Here is a 20730-nt window from a genome sequence, read left to right as displayed (position 1 = left end):
TCATCAAATCAACTCTTTAAAATATTGACAATGAGTAGGGCTTTCCCCCTCTTACTGTCTAAGTGTAGTGGTATCTGAGTTGAGAATTATTTTGGTGTTTCTTCCAGCTGCTTTTTGCTCTGCTGAGAATAACCAGGATAATTCTCTAGGCTGATCTGCAGTCACTTCACATGAAAGCCACCCTCTTCATCTAGGGGCTTGTATCCAGTTCATATTTGTGGATCACACTTCAGTAGTTTGCTACAGCCTTACATTGGGAGATATCACAGCCCACCATTTTATGGAATCCTAGAAGAGTTTTGTTGGAAGGAACCTTAAGGATCATCTAGTTCTAACTGCCCTGCCATAGATGGGGACATCATCTGCTAGATCAGGTTGCTTAAAGCCCCATCCAACATAGCCTTGAACCCCTCCGGGGATGGGGCATCCACAGCTTCTCTGGGCAACAAGTTTCAGTGTCCCACCACTTTTATAGTAAAGAATATCCTCCTAATATATTAAAAAAACCTCTTTCAGTTTAAAACCATTAACCCCTCAACCTATCATTGCACTCCTTGATTCAGTCAGTCCCCATCTTCCTCAAGGCCCCCTTTATGTACTGGAAGGCCACTGTAAAGTCTCCCTTGGCTAAAACCCCCAACTCTCAGACGTCTTCATAACAGAGGTACTCCAGTCATCTTTGTGGCCCTTCTTTGGACTTGTTCCAACAAATCCATGTCTTTCCTATGCTGGGGGACCAGGGGAAGAATGCTTCTATTGATGCAGCTCAGGACATGATTGGCTTTCTAGTCTGCCTGAGTATATTGCCAACTCATATTCAGTTTTTCATCCACAGATACCCCTAAGATATCCTGTGCAGGGCTGCTATCAAGGCAGTCATTGCCCAGCCTGTGTCCATGTTTGGGATTGTCCCGACCTGACTTTGTTGATCTTCATGAGGCTCACACAGGCCCGAATCTAAAGCCTATCAAGGTCTGCCTGGATGTCATCCCTTCCAGTCAGATTATCAACTGCATCACCAGTCAGCTTGGTGTCATCCACAAATTTGCTGTAAGTGCACTCAATATCACTGTTCATGTCCCCAGTGAAAATGTTAAATAATATTGGTCCCATATATCCCCCTGAGGGACACCCTTCATCACTGGTCTCCACCCAGACATTAAGCAACTATTTGAGCACAACTCTCTGAGTGCAACCATCCAGCCAATTCCTTATCCACTGAGTGGTCCACCCATCAATTCCACATCTCTCCATTTAGAGAAAAGGATGTTGTACGGGACAGTATCAAATGCTTTGCAAAAATCCAGGTAGACTTGAACTAGGCTTTTCTGGAAGTCCCAATGTTGTGGGGAAAAAGAATGAGAAAATACTGGTCTTTGCACCTAAACCTGTGGAATAGTTGAAGAGAATTGCTAAGGGATGTCCTGGGTTGACAGTATCTCCTATCCCAAATCATGACTACATTGTTATGTCTAACAGCTGTCCCTCCCCTTTCGGTGGGCTGTTTGCCGCGGCACGGCTGCTTTTGCTCTCTTTCACTTCAGCTGCTGGCTTTTGCTGCTGCTGCTGGCTTTCTCTTCTAATGCTGGCTTGCTCTTGGCTTTCGCTGCTTCCGGTTTTTTTCCCTTTTCTTTTCTCACTTCCCCCCCACCCCTGCCCCGAAGATCATTGGACCAGCTCCGGACCTGACCTGAGAATTCTGGGGATCTCTGGGGCCCGCAAAAGAAGCTCTGCGCCCTCCCTTCACAGTAACTTAAGTTCATTTTCCCTTGTGTTGGGAGTGTTATTTTCTCATTTGTCAATAAACCGGTTTTTTACACTTTTCCTCCAAGGAATTCCTTCCCAAACCCAGGGCTGGGGGGAGGGGTGGTGGAGGTTTGTTTTTTAGGGGACTCCTTTTGGAGATTCTCCCCTAATTTATCCTAAACCAGCACATTTTATAGGCAGACAATCAGAGGAATACTATGCACTGTTGAAGTCAAAGATGGTAAACCAGTGGGGCCCCCGTATTGTCTCCATTTAGGTGAGTTGGATGGGATTTTTGTACTGGATACCAATGTCTTGGATTTGATTCTTGCAGAAGAAGTAACTGACTACTGTCTGGTGCTGTACGGTATGTTGGAATCCAGCTGAGAGCTAGTACTGCTGGCTTTAGGCAGCCTGGTCAGGTGCTCCACATCCCCAGGTGCTCCATCTACATCTCTCTGAGAACATGCATGTTGGAAAAAGCACTGCATTGGAGTTAAACCTCTCGTCACCAATCACAGAATTGCGGGTTATAATACATGTCTGGGAGCCTTCTAAATCCTTAGGTTCAGGTACATGCAAAGTAGTTGCTTTCTGAATTCTCCTCAGCTAACAAGAATGACTACAATTGTGGAGATGATAGTAAGGTACTTTCTAGTACTCCATCCACCAGTCACTTCCTTCCTAAGCACTTACTTTTTTCCCTTCTTGCCTGTATTGCCCTTTATTTGCAGTCATGCCCTGATTGTTAAAAAAAGATAGCTACAGTGTGGCACAACAGGCATGACTGCTGGAAAACAGCTTCTCCAGAGCAGCACTTCACCCCCAACTTTCCTTCTTTGTTGGGCAACCCTCTCACATATGCTTAATCCCCAGACCCTGCACAAGAAGCACTTTAGAATCCCCCTTCAGGGAGGGTATATGGCCAGAATGACCCTTTGGAAACTGTTTCTGTCTTTTATTTTCATGCAAAAAGCGAGGTGTTTCAGTGCAATGGGAAATAGTCTTGTTAAAATTAATGTCAAGTTCTGCTTGAGTGGATTTATCAATAGTAAAGCAAAGGCATGTTCTCTCACATTTGCATTAGCACCAGCAAGAGCACAGAGTGATTTCATCTTATGGGATAATGTCTCCCTCCATTTAGAGGGGAGATCAACAGCTACAAATCAATAGGTTGTGTTAGAGGCTTTCAATAGCCCCCATAGCCCAATGGAAGTGGGAGCTCCCAGACTGTCCAAGATTATATAAGAGAATGCATAACAAACCATGCACTTCTAGGACTGTGTATTCTGACACCCTTGCTCTTTGTTGTGTAAGGTCAGTGCCAGCACTGAGATGTCTTGCACAGGGAAAGCAAATGGAGGACATCAGTTAACATCAGCATCACAGTGTTTTTTAAATGACTGAACCTGTGATTACTGAAACCATCCACTGCAATTTTCTCTAGTTTCACTATCATCATCATCATCATCCTCATCATCAATATCATCACATAAATGAGTATATGCATATCTTTTAATGAAGGAAATACAGTAAGTGATTCACCACTGAAGGACAGGACATTTTAGTGCCAGTTTCCTGAAGGATCCTGCCCTCTATTTTGGTTTAAACAACAGACCTTAATGATCTGGAAGTTGTTTTTTCAGAATCCTTTGTAGGGAGAGGAGGCTCTGTACTAACAAACTCCAGATATGAACTCCAGGCAATGTTTATTGGTCTCGAGAAAACTGACCTTTCATTAATATTAGTGGCTTCTTTGTGGTGCATCAGCTTGCTGCTCATTGTTTGTAAACTTTTCAGTCAGTTCCCCCAGGGTCTCTGAAAAATGAGGAGTTGCCACAGCTCCCCAGTGGTGCAGCTGACACCCAGCTCCTCCAGTCTGTCCCTTGCTTGGACAAATCTCAGTAGCCAACTAATCTGAAACACCAGGATCCAGTACCAGAAAATCTTTGAGCAAGGTGGAGGCTCAGGCTAATCAGACTATCTGTTGCAGAAGATTTGTCCAGCTTTAGCTTTATAAACAGTGTGTAATCTGCCTTCTACCACTGTGTGAGGGTGTGGGAGACAGTGTGTACAAACAGAACTGGAAAAGCCCAATACATACTGCCTTGTAATCAACTATGTCATAGAGAGGGAAAGAATAAACATTAGCAAACAATTCTGACTTTCCCCTAACCTTTGCAATGAAATCATCCTATAATTTATAGTTTGATTTTTTAAAATGACTTTTTATTGGATGAAAAAGCTTATGTGTGCATGAAAGTTCATCAGTCAAGAACACGTATATACACATAGCTCCTAAAGACTAGGAAGACCAGGGTCCTTTTAGATTTTTTTTCCCCCCACAAAAAATGAGAGAATCATGAAGAATGTCTTGTGTTTGAGTTGGAATCCAGACAAAAGTGAAAAAAAACTCTTACCGCTTTTGTGTTTTATGGCATTCTACTTTTTAAAGTTATATTTTTTGTGTCAGCACTCAGCAGATTTTAGGTGAGATAAAGTGTCCATTCTTTTCTTTTTGCCTCCTTTTTTCCACCATAGCATCTGGGGTCTTAAAACCTAAGAAAACCCCTAGTGATTTATCAGCCCTAATTGTCTTGCAGCGGGGTTTCAGAGAGATCATTAGCACACTCAGACATAAAGCAGATGTTCCAGTGATGACATGTCAGCAGAAGGGAGTGTGTTTTTCTTTTACCTCCTCCCTCTTTCTTATTCCTTATCAAATCTCATTCCCCCACATTTGTCATTTACATGGGTGTGATGTTTGTTGGTGGGAGCGGAGGGGCAGGAGCAGCTCTTGCAGCACGTGCACTGTGAAGCCACCTGTGTCCTCTGCTGTGACTGGCCATGGCAGCCCAGCACACAGGTACTGTGGGTCAGGACACTGGGCAGCACACAAGGATTAGTAGCACTACCATAGATACACAGGTGAGTGGCTGTGTTTATGTGTAACACCTGAGAAAACCATCCCACCACAGTTACCTGGGTAAAACATCTCAGCTGCTGTCCTGGCTCCATGTCCCAGCAATGAGGCCTTTCTATGAGGCTGTTCATTCACCCCCTGCCTGGGTGGAAAAGGCTCATAACAATTCAGCTTCTGAAGCATATTTATTTAAGCAAAGTATTATTTAAAAAATATTTGCTTTAAAAAATAGATGTCTTCTGGCCTGAGGGAAAGCAATAAATGCTCTAAATTATGTTCTCAATCAAGAATTAATCTGGATGACTGCACATGGGAGTAAAGAAAGGAAGAAACGAGAGCTTCAATTTATAAAGAAACATTTTTCCCCCAGTTGCCTGTCACTCTGTGTTGGGAAGTACAGAACCTAGGGCATATCTGAGATTGAAAAGGCAAAGAAAAAAAACTGTGATTATATCTAGAATTTTAAAACATTTTCTCTAAGAAAAAACTCCAAGGAACAGAAAAAAAATGAGAAAGATCCCAGATAGCCATCTTGATAAGAAACATTTCCCAAAGAAAAAACAATGGAAATGCTGCCAAATCAGGATCCTTGGTGCATGGCTATATTTCAAATCCTTCTCCTTTTCCCCTTAAAACTATGCTGCATGCAAGATTTATTTTATTCTTGTCATGGTAAATAAATCAATATCTGCTTTCCATTTTAGGAGTGAACACCAAACTTTAAGTACAGTTGCACAATTTTAAGTTTCAGTATATCTGCACACATAGTTGTAACAACACATTTACAACAGAAATGTCACACAGAGGCATCATATCTTCCACTACATTTTGTTTCTAATATGAGGAGGCCAGAAATGGGCTAAGCTAAAATGCTTATCAACTTCCAGCTTCCAGTTTCCCTTTCTGATTAAGAAAGCTGTGGAAGACTTTGAGAAGAGCTGAAGAGCTCACAGCTGCTGTTCTCCTATGCCAGAGCCAAAATATCCACAAAGACACAATCACCCTCTTTTTTCCCACCTCCCATCACTCTCTATGGAAGGAAGGGAGGTTTTGGTAGCAGCTCTGACTTTGTGATGACAATGGGATGGTCTTCAGTACTTCTGAGTCTCTTATATATGAGCATTACCATTAAAACCAGGAACGCTTCAATCTAGAGTAAGTCTTGTAGTTTTGTGACTAACCCTGTGTTCTGTATGGCTTGTCTACCTCTATCTTAAAAACGAGATTATAAATCTAGTTGGTAAAAGCTGCAGTATCGATAGAAGGCTAAGTTCTTTAAAACATTCAATTTTGGAGGGTTCTTTGACTGCAAAGTAATTTCAGTGTGAATGTGAATCAGTGTGGCTCACATTGAGTGGATTACCAACTAAACAGACAAGAAGTGACAAATTTTAATTTGGAAACAGGAGAACACTGGCAATGGAGTCTCATCACTGAGCAGGTGTTTCTAAAGGTATTCAGTTCTGCTCCAATGTTATCTAATATTTTGTATCAATGATTCCATAAACCCTACAAACATTCCTGTAATATTTAGATATAATAAATATTGATATTGATATAACAATGATAGCAAACTCCCTGTTCAAAGGTGAAGTGTCAATAGATGAAGCAACTGCTGCAATTGAGACACAAATTTTCGAGAGTGAGGATGGCTAAATAGCTGGCAAATCAAAATATCTCTCAGATGAATTTAACATAGTGTGTAACTAATTCCTGCATAATTGGATGTTCAGGAGGGGCAAATAAGCACTCAAACATGAAGAATGGCAAAATCCAGGGCACAGTATAGTCTTTGGGTTCATCGTGATGGACTGTCAACCCAGTGCATCCATAACTGTCTCGTTGGGACCACTGGATTTATTTCAAGAGTGAGCAAGGAGATGTCCTCCAAAGAAAGGTCTCTGTCCAAGTTTTTCCAAAGTGTTTTTCACCATTTTCCCACATAACTTCTCCTCCACATCCATTCTGGTGACACATATAGCTACCAGGAGTCGTTTCTGGAGATGGTGCAGGAACAAGTCAAACACACAAGGGAATGTTTGAAAAGCCAGTTGCTAGATGCACTGCAGATGTTGCTTGTTTGGAACACTGGTAGCTGTTCTGCTCACAATTCTTTCCAAAAATACACTAAAAATTGTATATGAATAGTATATCCTTTTTTTTAATCAATACTTTCACTTTGCCATAGTTTTGTTCTATATTAGACATTTCAGAAAGGAAATAAAAAAGTGACTGCAAAGAGAAGCTAGAATATCTCAGGAAAAAAAGAAGATCCACAATGGGGAAGGGTAGCTTTTGTCTTCCCCTGAATGGCATTTTTAAAAACAATTAGAATTCAGTATTTCTGCAGAACCTTGTCCTTAGTCTGGCATGCTTATGAGAGAAGCAAAACGAGAACAATATGCATGAAATTGTACACTGCAAATACTCTATGCCTTACAAATGGAAAAAACAAAAATTATCACTGTAGATGTTACTGCCTCATAGTTTGTTTTTTTCCTCTTCCCTGAATGTCATTATTCCAAAATTAGTTTGTTTATGAACAAACAAACTTATAAAACATGTGTAAAAAATTAGGAGATAATGGTTTTACAGATAACAGATTAATTTAAAATAAATTTGTACATTTTGCTTAAATAAAAATTAAGTATTTCAAACATTGAGCCTTCTTTTCAGAAATGGGGTTGTTTATAAGCAGTTAAGTTTAATGTCTTTTAGAAAATCTGATGCAGATATAACTTGAATTTTAGAATCCAAAATTAACTTCTTGTCTAAAAAAATTTAATGACAAACTTTTGCATTTACTTGAACAGGGAATGGTTTTGAATTGCATAACACTCACCTGCACGAAACAAAAACCAGTCAACCCTACCCTCTAAGAGCTGTAGTCTGAGGGAAATCCTACACAAGCAAGAGAAGTCAGTTGAACTCTCTGTATGTGTATTTCCTCATTACTAACTTACACCAAAGAAAAGTATTTTCTTTCCCATCTCTTCATTCTACATGCTCCTCAAAATGCAGAGTTGAGCCTGAAGGTGGAAGATGTCACCCTCCAACACAGTATCTGTCACAGGTTAATGCAGCTGTGAGGCTGTGGCAGACTCGGTGCTGCTGAGCTCAGAATCACCACCTAGACAGAGTCTTTACCTCTGCCAAACACCCCCGATGCCAGTGACTTCAGCAGCATTTACGAGCACTTGGCTTGTCAGAAATCCATACCAAGAAGTATCAGAATTGGCCAATCATAAAATTTGCTGCTACTTCTATGGCTGGGGCTTTTATAATTAGTTTCAAGACAAGCAGTTTCCGATGCCGAGTTGCTCCTGACAGTGTGCATGAGGCTGAGAGGGTAGCACCGATGTAAATCATTGCTCTCAGCAGGGATGCTGCTGGCATTCCGCACTGGAATGTGCACTGGGGCTGTGCTCTGTGAGCAGCAGCAGCCTGTATCTGTACTTCTCAAGAAGAGGAAAGAGATGGCTTTGTGGAAGAAACTTCCGCATTACTGACATTCCAGTTGTTCCTTTGAGCCATAGCCATAACTCTCTCCAGATGTAACCCTTCACTTCTCCCCCTTTACAAGTTTATTTTCCTTGTAAGGAAGAAAAACATGGAAGAGATTTTTGGTGGGTGTAAACCAAACTGAGAAGTACTGAATGTAAAGAATGAAGAGGGCTTTATACAACATTTGGCAACAGCCACTGAGCTGTCACAGACACAAAGCCATGGAAGAGCTAAACCCCATTAGATGCTTCTGTCTAGGTGAAATTCATCTTCTTGCCTAACATTGCATGGGAGAGGAGTATATGTGTGCTGGTGCAAACACAGAAAGGGAAGTCTTTGTCCAAGTTTATGGCTTGACCAAGGAACTCTGGCCTCTATAGCTCCTGCTACAAATTTTGGGCCAGACTGAAATCTGGAGGTTCTGTACACATCCTGGCTGGGAGGGTTCTACCATAGCAAACATGTATGTACAAGGCTATGGCAGCTCTATAGCTCTTATGTTTCTCTGTACATGTTCTCTAGAGCAGGAAGAAGGTACACAGTGAAAGCACTCTATTTTCATGTTTTTAAGGTGTTCTCCTGGTAAAAATATGGTAATAATTCTGGATTTCAGTTTAATTTTTTAGGGCATAGGTATGTACTGTTCCTGTTTTTGTATGAATAATACTTACTAGTTTTCAAGGCTGGAGGGTCCCTGCAGTTAAACCTATGTCCAGGCAGGATAAAAGAGTAAAACCCCTTTCGTTTCCCCACCTGGGAACCCTATCTCACACTGTGACTAAGGGCAGGGGTAAGGAGACCACAATCATGGGTGCTATTTTGACCTTTTGGTGAGTAACAGCATTGTGGTAAAAGCTGAAGTGCTGATTGAGGTGTGCTGCCTTTTACCTGAAATTACCAAACTCTGCTCTCCTCCCAGAGGAGCTGTGGATGGACCTGCCCAAGCATGTTCACAGCTGTGCTGTTCTCCAGAGAAGCAATTGACCAGAGAGAGGAGTTGCAAGAACAAAGTGTAGACCCCAGAACTTTGGTGGTTTTTTTGGACTTTAGTCTACTGGATGGAGAAATCATAGCAGCAGTCTCAAAATAGTCATTGTATTGACTCTGCTGCCATATTGTTGTTCTGTCTGGCCACATTAATGAATGAAAAATGTTGGTTTATTTTCCTTGAACAAACATAAAGAACAGTTTGTCAAGGGACCTTCAAGCAGATATTTCGCTTTTCCTGAGGTTGCAGGTAGGATGGTTAGCCTATTATATTTGTACCTTTAAAAACAAGCCCCATTGACAAATTGTAAATTTAAAACTAGATCAAGTAATTTCTGATGCCAGAAAACCTGGGCATCTCCTAGATACTACCAGTGTGGCCTTATACCATTAACTTTTCTTCACCCAGAAGCCCTCCTGAGGCTGTCAGTTTGCAGAGTGGGTCTGATGCCCAGAGTTGCAGCCTGAAGGCAGAGTTCAGCTATGACAGTAGCATAAGAACAGAAAAGATGAAAAACGTTACTCATCAGTGACACCAAAATTCGTTTTTGAGAATGCCAAGGAAATTACCTGGGAGCAAATGAAGACCTTCTGCTGAGGCGTGGTGGGCACCTGAATGCCACTTCTAAACATGTCAGTGTGGAGCCTGCTGTCTTGGTATGTGTGAGATACAGTAGTTCTCTTCCTAGGACAGGCTGAACTACTGATTCAATAATTCACATTTGAAAGAAAACTGTGCACACACAGATGCAGTAGGCCAGGATTATTCCATATTTTATGTCAACACATAGATATCCTACAGAGCATTGTTTTTATTTCTTCCCCCCACTTCTATGTTTTTTGGTCTGGTTTATGTTTAGATTCTTATTGAAAACATATGAAAGTATCACAAAAATGAATTTAGCTGCCAAGACGTAGGTCCCTAAAGCCATATGTAGATATCTAGAGTGGCTGATTTTCAGATATCCGAGTTCAAAGCATGGCAGACCAAAGCACTGATTTAGGTGCCTACATAAAAATCCGGTTGTTTGTTTTGAATGATCAAGTTAGAAAAAAAATTCCCAGTGTATTCAGAAAATTGAACATGAAAGTAATTCACCTTTGAGCATTTGACAAGTTAAATGTTTAAATGATTAGCAGAACATGGCAAGGCTGTAAACTTTCCAAGACATTAATTGGGAATCTCAAACAACATAGCTGGAATTCCAGGCTTCTTCAAGTTAATTTGTTGGCAAGGGATCACATTTAGACTGATTGTTAGGAAACCCCGGGCTGATTTAAAAGAAATTTAGAAGCCTTATTTCAACAGAGTAAATTGGACCACATACTAGTTGGGGAAGGCAGCCCATAGGGGTATCCAGCCTTAACATTGCTGCTTCTACTGCTGCAGTCTGTTGATGCTCATGTGTGATTGCACAAGCTCAGAAGTAAATCAGCATGAGCATTTCATTGCTGGAGTTTTTGCAACTGGTGCAGAACCACTCAAAGTCTGTGGGAGGCCCAAGCTACTGAGCCTGTTTAGATGATGCCACACACAGACAGGCTCAAGAAAGGATCAGAGAAAGAGACACGACATGTATAACAGCCTCTTGGCCACTGTATTCAGCAAAAAAAGCAGAGCAAGTGAATGCTAGAATTAATTCAACCTGTCAGGATGCGAACAACCATTTACTTCTCAGGATAGGACCATAACTGGGTGGTGGACGCATCTAGGGAGAGATATATGCATCATCTTTCCCACAGCACTAGTGCTGCTGGTGCAGAAAAGGACACTGGACACCTGGGAACCACAGGACAGCAAGCATTGGCACTCAGAGAGATGATATCTTCTTGGGGTTCTAAATGCCCATGCTTTGAGCATTTTGTAATACAGAAGATGCAACCCACTCACTCGTATGAGCACAACTTTGCAGTCCCAGGAGATCACTTTACTCAGTTGACTGCAGCCAGGCCCTTCTTCTCTCTCTGTAGTCCCTCTGCATGGTGGGCTGCTGTGAACCACAGCACAGCCCCGCCAGAGCAGAGCATGTAATACAGGGCTGAGATGAGCTCCTGGGCATGACCTCTGCCTGCTTGTCTCTCCTACCTTGCACACCAGTGCTCTTCTGAAAAGTAGTCTTGGGACAGCACATCTCAGTGGCACCCAGTGCCTCAGTGCCCAGCAAGGCAGGGAAAATAGCCCAAGTTGATGCCTGCTGTTTCCTCCTTGGCACCAGACTTGAATGTTACCAGATGAGCTCAAAGGAGTTGCTGGAGAGTAAACCCACAGCTATCATTTCCACTGGCTGTATAAGGCATTGGAGTAACTAGGAGACATGCCCTGGGTTGCCTTGATGGGCCAGATGACTTCTATTTAGGTATTACAATGCCCAATTTAGGAATCCAGAATAGGAAGTCTGCTTATGGCCCTGGCATGCTATGACCATTGCTTATTATGCCGTTCATAATTGTGTCATTGTTTCCATATGAAACATTTTATTACATCCATCTGCTGCTCCATATTTTATATTTGAAGTGCAAGCCTTTGGTGCCACAAATTTTCTCTGTGCCTAGCACATAGTAAAGGCATGCCAACACCCAAATCCTGCACTTCCCCCACAGGTCCTGGTGGAAGCACTGAACAGTTGAACAGAATAGTTAAGAGAATAGATAATGTAGAAAAATTGCTTCATTCCTCCTTAGAGCACCAGCATTTGAGGTGTTTGTCAGCTGGTGCCTGCTATCTAGTGAGGCAAAAACATCAGGACTTGGAGGGCATAGTACGAGATTGACTCTATTCAGCATTTTAAGCTGTAGACATCACTGCAGTACATGAAGAAGACAGTTTTTACAAAAGCTTTACATGCCATCTTTACATCTGTGACACAAGCCAGGCAAAACAAGGAATTGCATTGTTAACACGCAGGCCCCCCTGCCAACCTCTTCCACTCAGGGTGGTTTTATGGCAGCTTTGGATGCTGATATGAAGTGATCCTGTTGCGTTTGACAAAAAGCCATACCTCAGCCAAGACTGTCAAGTGTTCTCATTTTTCTGACTGCTCAGCTTCAGGCAGCTCTGATTTTTTGGAGGGCACCAGGGATTCAATGCCTCAGGCACTTAACCTGTAACCACTTCTTATTTGAGTCAACACACCAGCTTGACTGTTGCTCAGAGACACACATTTGCAATTCCTTGAAATCCTCTTCAATAATCTGATTCACAGTTGCTTGTGTATCTGTACTCCCATTGAGGGCTGTGCATCTCTTTTGTTACAGAAACAAAAAGTGCAATAGCCTAGTGTGCAATAGAACAAAGACAAGACACTGCATTTCTATCTCATTGCTGAAATCTCCAGAGTAATCCTAGTGAAGCTCTAGATGTAACATGTAATTCCTATAATTCAGTGTTCAAAAGAAATACAAGCTTAATCCTTTTAGCATTCATGGATCCAAAGTTGAGAAAATAAGTATTTAATATTACTAGTTCTTCCCACCTAAATTTTTCTACACAGCAGCTTGGAAAACTATTATTTGTATGACAGTTCAGTAGCTTCATATATATTGGATTGATGAGAATTGAACAAGCAGACTTTTTTTCTGCAATCCTGATAGTAATAAATAACTCAAATCACAGTATCCATTGCTACTTTTTTCATCACCTTGGTTTTACTTTATTTCATCACTTATAAATGATGGGCCAAATAATGCAAGCATAAGCAGCTAAAAAATAATCCTATATGGTTTTGTGGCTCTGTGGGGGAAGAAAGGGAGCAGTCACCTGCTTCTCCAATACAGGCACTTGAATTTGCAGCAGCTGGAGGCTGCTGCAAGGCAGCTCCATGGAGGCTGATGTTACTCAGCACTGATTTGGCTTTATAAGCTTGCTTCAGCCTTAGAGAAATAGGAGAGTCCTGGTTTCCACCTGAGGAGTTTTTTATTTGCAACACTGTTTATTTCCAGCACTGTTACTTGGTGGCCCTGCTGCAGATGAGGAACCAAGGGACAAAGTGCTTTCCCAAAATTACATTAAATTTGTGGGCAATCCCACTGCCCACAAGGAGGAGCTGTGAGGGGGATGGGAGGGTTGGCAAAACACTGACTGCAGGAGGGAGTGAGAGGAGGGAGCAAAGGGGCACAGACAAAGGAAGAGAGTGCTTCAGGAAAAAGGGATGTCAGCACATAGCCCCTCAGTCCTAAGGCAGCTGAGGAAGCACCTCTTTATGCCAGGTGTGGACAATGCTTTATGCTGGAGCCAATCCATGTCTTTCCAGGCACTGCTCCTCCTTGGTGGTGCTCACACCCCACACTGTCACTTCCCCTTCTCCTGCAGACCTGCTCAGGAGGTCCCACTGAGGGGCTGGTAGTTAAAAGTTCACCAACTCTGAGTGTGCTTGCAAAAGACAATCCATATTTTTTCTTGCCCTTCATTCCCACTCTCCAGAAAAAGCATTTTTGAGATAATAAAGTCTGCTAACCATGATCTACATAAAATCAGTATACACTTGACACAGCATAACAACTGTAGCGATGACAATGAGGAGTCCACAATATATTTTACAAGATTTCCTCTTAAAGACATTGCAGTGAGTCTGGTTTCACACAGATGTTTGCTTAAAATGGCTGGGGGGCCAAGTTCAGGGTTACTATGTTCTGCTAAATTACAGAACAAAGACTTGGCTGGTTGGTTAGTGAAATAATCTGTAATAGATACCACAGGACTGACTTTTTGTGTATATATGGGCATTAGAAAAGTGGGGTGGAGACTAAACACCCCTTTCCCCCCAAATCAAGTAGAATATATTCTCATCAATCACATGGGAATTACTGAAAAGCTGCAGAGATGTTCATGAGACAGGAGACATCCTCATCATTTTAAACAAAAAGCAGATGCAGAGGAGATGGCACTGATTCTTTACCATCCAAACCAGTTCAGTATGTAGGAGCCAATGGTGCAAATAATATTAATGATGCAGCACTCAACAGAGCAGAGCAACATTCTCCAGAAGTCTTTGAGGCAAAGCAAATATGTCAAAAGGACTGAAAACTGTTATGGTATTAGCATTTTCTCCTCTTGGGAGAGTAACAGCTTTGTCTGATCTGTTAGTGAATATCTTACACTAAACACAGATATCACTGTTAATAATGTGTAAGTGCTTCATTAGTACCATAATATATTAAATGTGGAATTAAAGTACTAGTAAACCTTGAAAATATCAAGCATTCATTACAGCCAAAATTACATAGGTGTCATCTTCACTACATCAATTAATTTTTCAATTCCATTGCTGACTTAGTTGTACCTCCTTATCTGTTTGCAAAGAATTGTTTCAGTTTAACTACTTGAAACTGGATTTCAAGACCAAAGATTTTACATGTACAGAGAAGCTTCTTAGTGCATGTAGCAATACTTGATAAATAAAACCACCCCACTTAAACACCACTTTACTCCTAAGGTTTCCTGGGTAAGCCAGGCATAGGCAGAAAGTTTCTGCAAAAGATTTAGTTTTTACTGGTTTGATAGAAAAGCCTTTCTGTTACTTTTGGATAGCACAGTCTGTACCAATACAGTGAAATATGTCGCAGTGCCTCAGCAAATCCTGAAGTCACTCTGAAACAGCAGTGAAGCCAGAAGCTGGAAAAACTTCAAGTGTCATGTCATTTATCACCTCCTTCCTTCTCTCAAAGTCAATGAATACAGTCCTTCTTTTAGGAATGGGAGATATTCACAGTTAACACAAGAAGCCTGTCACAGTTGCAGATATTTTTCCTTTCCTTATCTAATGACTAGGGAAATGATCTTCCTCAAACTTTGCATGTGCAATGAATCAGTTGGCCATTGTAAAGAAAAAAAAAATCAAACCACTATAGTGGATCATTAGTCTCATTATATTCTGAGGTCACAACTTCTCATCTCCTGTAGATGAGCCTTATTTCCAATCCATCCATTTTACTAATCATCCTTTTTCTTGCTTCTGATCTGTGATAACATCTATGTGTTTAAAGGTTTGATTTCTCCTCTCCAGCCTCTTCTTCCTGTTGTTTATAGTTAATGTAGTACCCTGCAGCCTCCTTAACTGCTTGATAGCAAGTCCCTTGTGTGTAGCTACCTTGTGTTTATTTTTGTACTCATGGTGCTTCTATGGGGTCATGTTCTCCTCAAGAAAAACAAATCTTTCCTAATTTTAAGAAGTGAGAAAATTTTAGTCTTTGTCCTGCTCCACAAGAAAGTTTCTTTTTGGTGTACCAAGTTAAATTGTGAATGTCTCCTACCCCTAGTTTAATTATGTCAGTTACCCATGCTGTGCCTGTTCTCATATACAGGACACATAGGAGGAGAGGATAGACCTGGTTCTTTAAAACAATTTTTTTTCACATTAGTTGGCATGGGGGTATTTGTTACAACAAAGCCAGAACACTCCTCACCTGAGCTATCTCCTGGTCTCTTTAGGCCTCTTCCAAGCCTAAAATGGAAAAAAAAATTAACCCAGATATAAGCCAGGGACTCCTGTGAGACTTCGCTGTTAGTTTAAATCTATTTTCTTTTTCAGGTCTTACTATGCTGACCTACCTTTACTCAAATGCTATTAAAATGTTAAAAACCAACAAAAAATGAGTAAGGCTATCTGAAGAGCCATGAACTATAATGTATATTCATAATGTAAAATTTCTGCAAAGAATATGAAATCCGTGGGAACTTTTTGAAACCTTTTGCAGCTTCAGAGATTATTTTCTGGTGCTGCAGGTCTGTGAGAAATGGGCAGAGTGCTTTAGCTGGGAAAATGTTAACCTTCATGACCAGGAGAACATCACAAGAGAGATGGTGTTTGTGCTCTTGCCATACACTTGGTTTGGCTGCTATACTTTTGTCTTGTGCACGTTTAAAACATGCCCTCCTCTCCCCAGCTTTGCTGTGAGAATTTCTTGGTGTTTGGCTTTTACAGCAATGATAAACAGGGCACACCCTGGCCCTCCTTGACAAAAGAAATGCAGAATCTAAGGTTGATGTTTTGTTGATACAACTCTGAATATGAACTTGGGTAAGCTCCTGAAAAGTAAGCTAGCCCCTGTAATGCACTGACCATTTCACACAGTATCCTCAATTCTGCTCTGCCGCTGTTATCCTCAGTGGCTTATGGAAAAGTAATACTGTCTGATGCAGTCCAGTTTTGGAAACAGTTCCTGAAGTCTGCCTTGAAAAACCCTCACTGAAACAAAGAACAATATACAACCAAATGAAATGTAGTGCATTGGCTAAGTAGAATAACATGTTGAAAACAAATGAAACCATCTGAAAAGCAAGTTGAACAATTACTTCCATTCTTCTTTTCTAAAAGTCACTGTGTACAGTAAGGTAGCATCTTGAATAGCTAAGTGCCTCTCCAATACAACACACAGTGAAAACAAGAACAGTCCTTCAATATTAAAAGCATTCCTGCTGTGTCACATCATGGTGCCTGCACGAGCTGAATTCAAGACTTTTTATTGTTGAGGCACTGCCATTACACTACATTTTAATATGGATCTTTGCCAACAATCATAAATAAAACACTCATAAACAATTCCTAAAGGCAGTGTGTCAGATGGTATTTCATTTAAAAAAGGCTTGCTGCAATGGAGTGCCATAGGCCATGGCTGACTGGGGCTTTCTTTCCCCTGCGTATCTCTAGGTGTTTCATTGGTTCCCAAAAGGCTTTTTAGTTAATGTAAGCTATGCCTACTAGAAGATCCTTCATACTAATGGATGGAAAGTTCACAGCTAAAACAGAGAAAATCAGTGTTGTTTTCAAGAGCTGTCTAATGTGGGAAACCTGTAAAAGCTGTGAGAAAAACAGGAAAAACTCAAAATGAGTTAGGGAATGGTGACAAGAAAAAAAATTAACCTGTGGTAAATTTAAAATTATATTTGCTACATATCTTTAAAGATTAAATCCATAAGGAAAAACATATTCAAATATACTGATCCCTGTATGCAAATTCTGAAATTTTCATGAAACAGAAAATATGATACAGTCTGCTGCATGGATAAAATAACTGGGCAGCCTTTCTCAAATTCAGCAAGAAGCATGTGAAATAAAAGACGAATGTGTCTCTTTTTACTAGAGTGCTGTGGTGGTCATAGCAATAAAGAGTTTTAAAAGACTAATTTTTAAAGTAATCTTCTGGTTTTCCTACTCTCTGGACTCCCATGTTTTCTGCAATTAGCAGCTCACCACATACATTGGGAAGCACAAGTCTATATTACCTTTACAGAAAGCTGCATTTAGTAACTTATTAAAAAGATGACATCACTGCAACAAAAGTTCAGTCATGTAGGGATGTGGCAGAGGTTATCATGTAGCCCAGTACTAATATACTGGGGGGAAGATTGTGTCAACTGCCTGCTAGTGTCCACATCAGGATGCAATCTCCCCAGGGAATAAACACTCTCGGCAAGCACTGAAACCCAGAAATATTCACAAAGCTGTTTGCAATTTGCAGCCAAAACTATCCACAAATGCTGGGAATAGACTACAGTCCTTGACAATACACAACTCTAGACATTTCCATGGGGGAAGTTTAATCTACAAGGATGTAGAAATATAAAACAAAGTATTGCTCAAAGTAACTGTCAGATCATGTGCCTCTAATTTGGTTTCCAGTGACATTACACAGCTGCAGCCAATGGATTCCAGCCAGGCCTAACAGTCACTGAAGTTCCTTTTTTGTTTAAATTTAGTATCTGAACATGTTTTGCCCATCATTAAAATGGAGAGTAGTTGCTCAAAAGTGAACTGTAGAAGTTACAACTGCAAAGAACTTATTAGGTCACCCAGTCCCATCCTCAGAGCAATGCAGGATTGAAAACACACTGCAAGAAATACTGAACAGCACTGTATTTGTTTTCCTTCCCCCCCCTTCCATTTTTCCTTTATTGTAATTGTTATCAGTATATTCAAAAGTTTAAAAAACAACCACAAATGCCAGTGTAAACATGCTTCAGGTATATAAGTAATATAAAGTATTGCACATACAGAAGTCCTATGTTCAGTATCTCCTTATGGTGCTGTTTCATCAGAGTTGTGCAGATGATGTGATTACAATGATCTGCTGATATTATTTCTGAAGCTGCTACATACAACAATTAAATATTTACAATAGCTGGAAGCTCACTTTTTTTTTTTTCATGGAAAGATGACTTTGCCTTGAATGCATGGGATACAGAGGTGTGCAAATATGGGACAGACTTGCTTTGTGATGGTATTTATCAGCTGATGTCTCTAATCTATAAGTGATCAGTTCAAAACCATCTGGGGGAAGGAGTTTGTTAATGGTTTTCTGGGGGACTGGGAAGTTGTCAGGCCTCCCCATCCCTAGGAAACAGAGGTGTTTGCTTGTGTGAAGCACACAGGTGCTTCACATCCATGTTCAGAAGCATGTCTCCTCTCTGTAAGTGTGGGCACACTGCATCTGATAAGCTAAAGACTCTGTAAAGGCATTCTTGCAAATTTGCCTTAGATATGAAGATGTAATACAGCTCCTGCTTAGGTTTCCCAGGTCAGTCTGCATATAGGAAATGATAAAACTCTAAAATCTTGTGTCAGACTGGCAGAACTGACAATGTCTCATGACTACTCCTGTCTTGAAGTACTAGGAAGCAGAAGGGCAGTTTTTTATAAGGAGTCAAAAAGTGCCAGACTGGATGAGGCCATTTACCAGTTGCGTAGCTGAGATGGATTGGAAAGAAAAGGAACTCAGGAGAAGGCAAGTGGTGTGTATGTTTCATAAAATGAACAATTCCCTTGAAGTTTACACAGTATTGCTAATTTCACACTCACAGGCAGCACTAAAAGACTCAAGCGTTCACAAAAAAAATTTGCACAGATCAGAGCTTAAAGCCCCTGCTGAGATCAAGATCATTTGCTGATAGAAGGGAAAGAGTGAAACATACCTTCTTTGGAATCCTAAACACCCCAAAAATACTAAGTGTACATTTTTAGTCTTTACATCAAAATCTCTTTCTTTCTTTTTGTTCATGCTTGGTTGGCTGGCATCCTATTTATCTGAATAAAAACAAATCCGGTCACCCCTTTCTGCAAGACTTTACTTAAAAAATAATTTTATTAAGTCCTAAGCTTTGCCAAAAGCATTACTTTTAAGATGCTGCCAGCTTGTAGATTCAGAAATGAAAAAGGCAAAGATTTCTTTAGGTGAACAATTATTGCAGTAGCTGTTCCATTTTAAGAAGCGATTTCAACAAAGTAACAGGGAAAAGGCCAAGAAAATTTTCCCCAGCCCCAAACCCCCAAGCCTTTTCAATATCACCACTGTGGCTGTGATAATTTAAGACAGTGTTTCAGAAATGACTGTATCCTGTTCAGTGTACAGCTGCCAGCCATCAGCAAAGCAAGGACAGGGTAACTCATCTCTGCTCTATACTGTGCATGGATTTAGTTATCTGGGTGTGATACTGCCAGCTCTGGGCTGAAAGACATACAATGTGTACTTGCTTATCATATGTCTCATCTTGTAAAGTGTTCCATAAATCTCCTCCTTTGCAAAACACCTTGTAGCCAGGGAAGTTGTGTTCTGTGTGTACAATGCATTTACTCTTCTATTTACATGCAAAGTAAGTACGTGATTTCTATTATTTTTTCCTTTCTGCTCTTAAAATCTATGTTGATGATTATATCAGATACTTATTCCAAAAAGATGGAAAAATAAATAATTGTGCCCCATCTATAAAGTTATTTATAGACTACCGTTGGGTTTCAGAAGTACTTTCACAGTACTGATATATTGCCTGTCTCCCTGAGCCATAATTTCATAGAAGTTCTTAGGGAGGTTTCAAAGGTACTCTGCATGATACAGTAGCATTTAGAAAGTTTGTCCTGCTCCATCTTCTAGACGATACAGCAATGAAGGCATTCTCTCCTTGAGAGATTTGGGCTTGTTCTGGAAGCATCTCAGTATACCACACGTGCTCAGAAGCATCTGCTGAAACGTAGACTGGAATATGGGATAAACATTCTGTTCAGTGGCAAATATGTTTATAAGGCAGTGATAAATTGCTTTCTTTGGCAAGGATGGCCATCATGTGGCACGTTCTCAGAACATTGCATAGATCAGATTGACACCATGTCAGTTGCAGGTACAAAGGAAGACTGATTGGAAGGAATCTTTCCTTTAATCCTCATCATGTTTCTAGTCTCTCAGGCAGGATTCTGACTTGAACTGTCACTCTCTTCCTTTATGCATCAGTAGTCTTGTTATTTGTCAGCTGTTGCCTGTCAGCCATGTCATCTTGAGGAGGTCTAGCTCTGTCAAAGAAGCCACACTGCAGAAAACAATCAACAGAAACAAAGATGTCATGGTAACACAACTACAGGAAGACTCAGCTGCAGTTTGATTCTTCACTCAGGCAACCTGAGATGTTGGGCACAATGTATGGCAGGCTGAGAGACTGTGAAGACATTTTCTTTCTATCCAAATCATTCCCTATGAAAGTTTTAGATGCAAGGCATTGAGTTTCAAAACACAGCTTTAAAAATCCAAATGATATAAAAGATTTCTTTGCAGGAGATGTAAAGTTGGCCTGAATGCTAATGAGAAAT

General features: G+C 40.7%; 1 protein-coding gene across 1 annotated transcript in view; it reads right to left on the bottom strand.

The window, feature by feature from the left end:
- Positions 1-12019: 12019 nt before the first annotated feature.
- The window catches only part of ITGA8 (integrin subunit alpha 8), a gene marked incomplete at its 5' end in the record, with an annotated part of 117414 nt that continues 108703 nt past the window's right edge, over positions 12020-20730 (bottom strand). The window contains one exon of the mRNA XM_083864930.1: positions 12020-20453. Within this exon, the coding sequence (XP_083721056.1) occupies positions 20367-20453 (87 nt within the window). The 3' untranslated portion in view covers positions 12020-20366. The remainder of the gene's footprint in view (positions 20454-20730) is intronic.

Source organism: Zosterops lateralis (genome assembly GCF_965231275.1).
Source record: "Zosterops lateralis genome assembly, chromosome: 1".
In the NCBI taxonomy this organism is placed as follows: Eukaryota; Metazoa; Chordata; class Aves; order Passeriformes; family Zosteropidae; genus Zosterops; species Zosterops lateralis.
This window is presented reverse-complemented; position numbering and strand designations above follow the sequence as displayed.